We start from the raw sequence: 9059 nt of genomic DNA, 5'->3' as shown, positions 1-9059 counted from the left end.
CTGTCCAGCTACCATGGTGCTGCCTGCAGGCACTGCATGAACTGTGCTGCAGGCCTTGGTGCCATTCGCCCATGTGGAGTAGGCTTGACACCCTGCCGCATTGCAGGTAGCAGTGCCCTCAGGTTCCACTGCTCGCCGTGCCACAGGAGTGGCTGACAGCAGACAAGGGTATTTGGGTGCAGGACCTGAGCAAGCAATAGCTCTCTAGCCAGCATCTGAGGAGAGAGCCAAGTTGGCCCAGTGTCTGCATTAATCCCCCCCACCCCTTCTGTATGGGTGGTGGCTATGCTCTCTCTCCCCTTCGGGAAATTCATTAGCCTTTGCACAGAATCTACTTGCCCACCCTCACCTTGAGGAGGAAAACACTGAGGATACTCTGCTTGCTCATCATTTAAAAAATTCAATCGCCCTGTGTCAGAGGGCAAGTAGCATTTAGCAAGGCATTGCTCCTCCAGCTGCACCAAGGCAAAGGATGCTAATCTCACCTTCTACTCCTGCCTCCATTCACAGCCTGCCTGAGACAGGGGTGCTGTCTCTGAAGCACCAAAAAGAAAGAGCCTAAAACTGGAGAAAAAAGGGTAGCACCTGGGGATGGGAGTGGGGGTTAAACCCCAGTCCTCCAGTGTGAGTGACAGACCCTTTAACCGCCATATGGCGACCTTCCCTACCATGGCTGCAGCTAGATCACTACCAGGAGATCAGCAGGAGCTGGGGGAGGTGACCTACAGCTGTTCGGACAGTTCTAGACAAAGGGAAGCTTAACAATATAAATAGCATTTAAAAATTATTATTAATAATAATAATAAAGAGGATCTGGAAGAACAGAGAAGTGTTCCATTCCCAGCCCCACTGATTCATTAATGCTTCCTCGTTTGTAAGACAATAAATACCCCCTCCCACCCTTGCTGTCTGGTGCATCAGTCTCTCCCATTTATTTAATGCTGGAAAAAAGAAAAAGACCTCCCCGCCCCCACTGGTAAAGGCTTAGCTAGTTGCCTTTGTGCCACCAGTTCCTTACACGCACTTAAAAAAACCCATATAATTCTAAAATTCATCACCTGCCATCCCCACACCCCCCTTCCGAGGAGTGGAGATTATTATTAGTATCATACAACTAAAACCATGGAAAAATAAAATCCAGAAATAAAAGAGGGGGGAAAAGCCCACCCCAAAAGAAGGGGTCCCGAGACTGGGCACACGCCCCACAATGGGGGGAGGAAAGGAGAGCAGATGTCACCCTCAGAGCTAGTGTCCATCTAGAAGGGTTTCGTGTCTCTGCGTCCTGCCCTGTCTTCTGTCATCCGCAGAATGAAGTGATGGTGCGCTGGCCCCATGCGACCATGTCTGTCCTGTCGGTCCCGTGGGGCCTCATGCGTGCGGTGTGGAGTTCGTTTTGTCGCTTTCCGTCCCGGTGCTTTGTTCTCGCCTCGTAAGGAGTCCTCTTAATAATTTCATTTAAGAGCAAAACCAAACCTGCTGCTGTCTCTAAGGTTAAGGAGAAGCTGCCGGTGCGAGGGTGTGGGTTGGGGTCAGGGCAGGGGTGGGGGCCGATGTGAGGTCTGGGTTTGGCTCACCCAGAGGCCTGGAAGCATCGCCGTGGTCTATGGAAGTAGAGGCCTCCCCTGTTTCCCCATCCTCTTTAGTGGCCAGGCCCTCAGGGTCGGGGAGTGACTCTTCAGAGTCTGTGTTCAGGTCTTCCTCCTCCTCCTCCTCCTCCTCATCGTCATCATCATCATCGTCATCCTCTTCATCATCATCCTCTTCCTCATTTATCTCCTCCTCGTCCTCATCTTGGGATGAGTCGTCTTCATCCTCCACATCGCCGGAGTTGGATACCATCACCCTGCTCTCCTGAGGGCTTGTCCCTGCTCTGCTTGGTGATGGGCCAGCAGCAGCCTCTGGTAGCTTCTTGCTGAGGTCCAAGGAGTCATTGAGGCCCACGCCAGCTGCATTCTGCAGGAAGAAGAGGGAGCTGTTGGCATCAGTGCTGAGGTTGAGGGAGCTGTCCAGGTTTACGGAAGAGTTCTGGATGTCATACTCCAGGGTGGAGTGATGGAGGCCCTCGGGGCCGGGAGAGATGGCTGGCAGCTCCCCCCGCTCCTGTTTCTCATGCTTGCGCTTGTGTGAGTCCATCTGTGACATGCCCACCACCGTATGCTTGCATCCGGGGTAGGTGCAGTGGAAGTGGGAGCACTTGAGCTTGTACTTGCAGTCGGGCACCTCGCAGTCCACGCTGGAGCTGAACTGGCAGAAGCCAGCAGCGCTGATGACGTCCTGCTTGCCATGGTGCTTGCGGTGGGCGGTCACCTTGGTGCTGTCAGTGCAGCGGAAGCCGCAGCGCAGGCAGTGGAAGTGCGTGCTGTTGCCGGAGAACTGGCAGTCGGGGAAGCTGCAGCTCAGCGAGGACTTAAAGCGCTTGAAGTCGTCCAGCACCAGGTTGTCGACGCGGTCGTGATGCTGGGCGTGCTTGTACATGTGGGTGCGGCCGCAGAACTTGTAGCCGCAGTTCTCCCGGGTGCAGTGGTAGTGGGTGACCTTGAGGGAGAACTGGCAGTTGGTGTCCTTGCAGTCCTCGTAGAGATCGTAGCGCCGGAAACCCTCCAGCATCATCCCCTCGTCCAGCATCTTGCGCGAGGAGGCTGTCTTGCGGCGCTTGCCAAATGGAGACATATCCTCAATGATCCAGAAGCGCTTTTTGGCCCCCGAAGCAGTTGGCATGGTGATGGTGTTCCCTGGGAATAGGAAGAGGAAAGTGGTGTTACTCATAGAGGGGCAGCAGGAACTCCTATCACCTCCTGTAACCAACATGGTACTTGCCAGGTTGGATCATACCCCGTATTCTACCTACGACCCGTGGCCAATGCACGATGCTGCAGGGGAAGCAGCCCCCAACCCAGTAAGGCACCTGACCAGCCTTGTATCCTGGACAGGGGCTGAGGAAGGTGTGCCGATAAGTGCTCATTCAATATTGTGGCAGTAGTCAACCTGATTTCCTGACACACTCTACCCCCATGCTATTTGTGTTGCTTGGCACCAGGAAATCCTTATAGTTGCCACTCTTGTAGACGTGATAATGTCCAAGCATCAGCTGTTGCTTCTTGTCAGGGTCAAAAATCTCCCAGCGTCTCCTGTCACTTTATTTCTAGTCCTCCTTCCCCAGGAGTAAGCTCATCCCAGTCCACGGAATGTGGCACCTTCATTGATCTTTGATTGCTCCTTTCACCCCAAACAATCCCCAAGTGCTTTATAAACTATACACAGCGTCCTTCTCCCTCACTGCTGTTTAATAGGGCACAGCTATTTAGGACAGGAAGTGCAGAAGACTCACCGCATCTAATTAAAACTGCAAGGGGGGGGGATTTTTAGAAGCAGGATGCACTTTGGCCAGAATCAGCCTAAATATTACACTGATGAGCACACACAGACAGATGTTCAGTAGGGGTAATTCTCAAATGACTATCCATTGGGCTCCAAGAGAAAAATCCCACTTTTAAAGCCTTTCCTTGAGCCTCAACAATCAACCCGCTTGCCACTAAGGGACCAATATCAGTTTCCCATCCTTGGAGATAGGTGCCGGAGTCCCAGAGGACTGAACCTGATACCAAGAATTTGACCACCTTACATCCACATTTCCTTCCTCTTCTGCCCACTGGTTATTCCTCAGGTCAAATCATAGACTCAGAGACTTTACAGTCATGATCATCTAATCTGACCTCCTGCATATCGCAGGCCACAGAACTTCACCCACCCACTCCTGTAATAGACCCCTAGCCTTTGACTGAGTTACTGACATCCTCAAATCATGGTTTAAAGACTTAAAGTTACAGAGAATCCACCATTTGCACCTGGCAGTGACCGGTACCCCATGCTGCAGAGGAAGATGAAAAACCCCTAGCTCCAGATCCAGTGTGCTCAGAGCAGGACTCGGGGAGGCAAGAAGACTTTCTCACCAGGTGCAAAATGGTGAATTTCACTGGAAATTACAGTTTCCCATTAAAACGGGCCTTCCTGAGCTGCATGCTGGGGCTGCCATCCTGTTGAAAAGAGGCATGGTCTGTGTCATGAGTGTCTGGGTCCCAGCACCAAAGCAGTTTGCATCCTGCTCTAGGTGTCTGAAGACGCACTCGACCATTTGTTTGAATGCTGTAAAGTTCTTTTGCTGACTGTAAGCATGTACTCAAGGTGGTAGATGCTGGTTTTCCCGTGTCAGCCATGGGAGGGCCTTAGATGATGCCCCTTGAAGCTAGGATGGTGCTTATCAAATGGAGTCTCCAAAATGGTGAGAAACACTGAATACTGAGGATCAGCACCAGACTGAAAACCCTGGAGATAGAAGAGTTCAAACTCTCCACCAAGCAGGGATGGCATGGATGACAGTAGGCCAAACTCCCCCCAGAGTACAATGCCAACATCCCTCTGGAGTGAGCCCATGCCTAGGGGAGAGAGGCAGAGGACAGAAGTCTCACTTGCCCATTCAGTATGCATGGTGACACTGGCAACAAAGGAGGCAATTCACAGTGAAGGCTGTCTTAGTGATGTTCACTAGGAACTGGGCTAAGCCCCCTTACGCTGATTTAATCTGCACCTCTAAACAGCCGCCAGAGAGATAATAACTCTTCATCACTATTAAGCTCAACCAGATACAGACCAGTGAATTCAAGGTTACAGAATCCCTATCCCATTATGGTCCAGGTCCCCCAAATCACATTTTATTTTCAGACACAAATCTGTGCTTATAGGTGGCAAGGTGCAGGGGTGCTCTGCAGGCTGCACTCATGTCCTGGTACAGGACACTGATCTCCAGGCCAGTTCCTTGCTGCACTCCTATTTTGGAGAGGAAGAAAAAGATTGCAAGAGTCTAGTTACTGGGCCTGATTCTAGATCTTATTTACATTGCGATTAACCAGGAGTAATTCCACAGTTTGGGGTTAAGGCACTGGATGGCAATTTGGGAGACCTGGGTTCAATTCCTGGTGCTGTCAGATTCACTGTGTGACCGTGGGCAAACCATGTAATCTCTCTCTGCCTCAGTTCCCAAATCTTCTGCTAGTTTTCCTTTCTCTCACCCTCTTTCTCTATTTCGAGTGCAAACTCTTTGAGCAGGGACCGTCTCTTGCTGGGTGTATACAGCACCTAGCATAATGGGACCTTGATCTCCTTTGAGGTCTCTAGCTGCCGCTGTAAAACAAACGATAACTAATAACAGCAACATAGAAGTCATGGAATTGCATTGGGGTAAAGCCAGTGTAAGTCAGCAGATAATGCGGCCCCATGTATCTATATTACAAAGAAGTATTAAACCACTAATGGTTTTAAAGAGGTGTGTACATTACTGAATAATCCCTAGCACTGTATACATAGTAACTAATTGAGCCTCCCACTGTCTTTAAGAGGTAGGTAAGTATCATTATTCCCATAATACTGATGAGCTAGGTGAGGCACAGAGAGGTTAAATTACTTGCCCAAGGACACTGATGCCTTGTCCTCACTGAAATGCATGTTTAGTTCAGTGCAAGATCCCCATGCCCCCCTCCAGTATGGACACATACTTTGATGTGAGAGTGGCTTGTTTTGGTTTAGCTTATTACAATTTTGAATCAGTTTGGTTAAGCCAGGTTTACTTCAGCTCATCTTAAACTAAGTGTTTGCCTAGCCTTTTGTATCAGTTTAACTAAAGCTGTTTAAAATCACATATTTAATTAACCTAGTTCAACTTCCTTGCGTAGGGTGGGTGAAGATGGAGAACCACCCAGCAGTCGTGATTCTATGTCTCCTGCTCTAACCACTAGACAGTGCTCATTCCCTAATAACTAATTAGAGACAAACATGCCTCAACAAATTTAGGCCGAAGCAGGTCTCAACTGTAAGTAGTTTATAGTCAGCCTGTGCTGTCAGCAGAAGATGATGATTTTATACAGTACTTTTCACCTATCGGCATCAGAATACTTTAAAAAGTATAATTAGCCTCATTTTACAGATGAGGAAACAGACAGAATGAGGTGATCTGATTTGCCTCTCAGAAGAGTTCAGTTTTGTGACTGTCTGTCTGTTGGACCACACTCCCCCTGCAGAGGGCCACCACAAGTGAAGGCATAATTTAAATCCCACTTAAGCAGTCAAAATCCCCATGAAGCTCTGGGCAGGGCAATGACCACTGTTGGGGAGTTTCACACCTCTGCATGCTTACACTGTGCTTAGCTAGCAGAGGGAGAGGATAGCTCAGGTTTCTGAGCTGTGCGTCTTTTTAAAAACATAACTTTGCCAGCACAAATATGCTTCCAAGTAACCGAGAAGGAGCCAGGCTGGGAAAAGAGGGCAAAACTGAGCACGCCCTGAAAAGCCATTCTCAACTGGTATAAAACGCCCCTGTCTGTGATGTCCCTGAGCTCTGTCATGTAGGAAACACTGAGGGCCTGAGGTGTTTGAAAACCAGCCTTACTTTCTGCAGCTGTAATTGGTGGATGTAAATAACTGTGGGTGCAACAGAGATCACTGAGATGCATCATGTCAGTGGCATCACCTGTGCCCATGAGACCCCAAAACATGCGATAGAGAAAGCCAGTCCCAAGCTCTATGGTGCACATGGGAATGACCTGTAGTGATGTGCAGCAAGGGTTGGGAGCTACTAGACTGGATGGCCAAAGAGCTCTAAACCAGTCTCCAAGTCCTGTTATGCAATGTGGTCAACATGTTGCATTTTGGCCACCTAACAGGAGGAGGAGGCTCAAAAATGGCAGGTTTATTTACAAATGTTGCTGTTGGATTTGGGTTGGGATTGATGAGGAATTGCTTCTGGTCATGTGAATTTTTCACAGCGATTTACTGTGCTTTCAGATACCTTCCTTGGGCATCTTTACAGCATGACATTATTATCCCATCAGTGGAAGGGAGGGGGTGTGTGTGTGGGGGGAGCCCTTGGACAGAGTTAAACAAGACAGAGAGAGAGATAGTGATGTCTTTTCCATTTATGACTTAACAGAGCTCAGGGGTGGGAAGAGACTATGGGCAGGGGGAGCTGTCACTGAGAGATAAAGCATATAAGAATTACCTGCTGCATCCTGAACTAGGGGAACGTCACTTTTTACTGGAGTTGGAGTGGCAATGATGGGCGAGAAACCAGGTGTGCTGGTGGCAGGCATGACAATGCCCCTGCTGGATCCAAGAGTGGCACTGAGCAGAGAGTATGAGAGACAAGATGGAGAGAAGAGGTAGGGGAGGGAAGGAAGGGGAGACCTGAGCAAGGCTTGTGAGAAAGATGGAGGCAGAGGTGGCGGTGGAGGTTGTGGTGCATTGTGGATAGCATCATCGGCAGCGGCAGCAGTAGGAGGAGGAGGAGGAACCAGGCAGCCTGGAGAATGTGGAGAGAAAAAAATAGCAGAAAAAACAAAACAAAAAGGAAAAACAAAAGAACCGAAATGAGAACCCAAGAGTGGAAGCAATATGATGAAAATGGAAAATACATTCACACACGTACAAAACAGAACTGTAACAGAGAGGAGATGGAAGATGCGTGACTGACAGCAGCAGCAGCAGGGGGAATGGTTGTCACCACAGAAAACAAGGAGTGTCCTTAATTGCAGGGGGTGGAGCCACCTGGCTTCCAAAAAGAAATTCCTGCCCTGCTTAGTCTGTCTGTTCATCCACGTGGCACCAGCGTGCACCAGCCTGCTGCTGAGAGGACTCTGTTGCAGGGTGTTATCCCAGAGGCTTTCGGATTCACTCATAACATGGTTATTAGTCAGTGGGTTGTTTTCCGGGAGGTGTGACTGATGGCTCTGATGGTGCAGTTAGTTAATAGAGAATCCTGGGAGCTGCTGCCCCTCCAAACCCTCTGGAGGAGCTTTAGCACTACGTGCAGCTGTCGTTCTCGTGGAATGTTTATGTCAGGGTAGCGTGCAGAGGTTGTGTTAGTGCCCCATGTGACGTGAGAGGTCAGGACATCTTCCTTAGTCTTGCCTCCACCCAGTGTCAGTGGGAATCATTCATTACTCTTATTTCCTACTGCTGTTTAAAAGTAACGGAGATGAACATCCACCCCATAGCCCTGAGGTCTGAGCTGAACCCCCTGGTCAGGGAAATGCTGGGCTCAGGTTGTCACCTGACTTTTCATTTAATCAGTGTTGGAAGAGAAGGTAGGAAAAAAATAGGTCTGAAACTAAGGTCCCAAAAGACAATAAATGTTATAAAGAGACTCAGAGACAAGCAGCCCTGGGGAGAGTTCACAGAAAGCTTTCCTGGAATACTAACAGGCAGCCAGAGGTAAGGACAATTAAGGGAGCCTTACTCACTGCTACAGGGTATTAGAGATGAGTTCTGAATCTGCCTGCTGAAGAGAGAATCCCATAATTTATAGAAGTTAGGCAGGGTCAAATCTCAATCCTCAAAACAGGAAGGGATGTTAGAGTTCTCTTTTAGGAAGGGATGCATAAAGCAGACATGACACCAGGGGATCTTCTCTGAGCATCGCCCTGATAAGGAGGTAGTGACGTTAGAGGTTTTCTTTTCTGCATCACAACTTGTAAGAGGAGAGGAGCTGCTTTTATAGGTCACTTCCTGAGAAAGTGATGGCAGAGGTTCTCATTTACTTACACATCACTTCCTGAAAGAGTGAAGCCAGGAGGTCTCTGTTGTCCAGTTTATTGAGCATCAGGAGTGCAGGGAAACCTCTGACTTCTAGATGTGGCACAGTGTAACACAAAAGATACTGGGGGAAGGCAGGAAGCAGACCAGCAAGGGAAATTAACTTTACAGCCCTAATGACTCGACGGCTCTGGTACAGATATTGAGCAGTTCAATTATTCAAACCGGTCCAGCTCCGAAAGATAGGACAAAAACCTCTTCAGAGGCAGAAAAAGAAGGGAATGTCAGATGTTAAGGGACAGCCCAGAACTATGTGGAAATGGCTCCCTCCCTGTGAATGATGGAGGGGAGCTAGGCTAGCGTAAGGCAATACTCTGTTGAGCCAGGGGCTGACACAATGTGTCAGAAGGCACAGTTTCTCCTTGGCCTCTGGTTGTGAGTTTAGGGCTCTTGGCAGCAGAGACCTGCAAATCTATTTC

General features: G+C 49.1%; 1 protein-coding gene across 3 annotated transcripts in view; it reads right to left on the bottom strand.

Moving 5' to 3' along the window:
- Positions 1-917: 917 nt before the first annotated feature.
- CASZ1 (castor zinc finger 1) overlaps positions 918-9059 on the bottom strand; it is a 263964-nt gene continuing 255822 nt past the window's right edge. For all 3 annotated transcript variants that reach the window (XM_074975271.1, XM_074975272.1, XM_074975270.1), the window contains 2 exons: positions 7049-7348; positions 918-2732 (listed from right to left, as the gene is read on the bottom strand). In XM_074975271.1, the coding sequence (XP_074831372.1) occupies positions 1492-2732; positions 7049-7348 (1541 nt within the window). In that variant the 3' untranslated portion in view covers positions 918-1491. The remainder of the gene's footprint in view (positions 2733-7048; positions 7349-9059) is intronic.

Source organism: Natator depressus, chromosome 18, assembly GCF_965152275.1.
Source record: "Natator depressus isolate rNatDep1 chromosome 18, rNatDep2.hap1, whole genome shotgun sequence".
NCBI lineage: Eukaryota > Metazoa > Chordata > Testudines > Cheloniidae > Natator > Natator depressus.
Note: the sequence above shows the minus strand (reverse complement) of the source record. Positions and strands in the feature narration are given on the sequence as shown.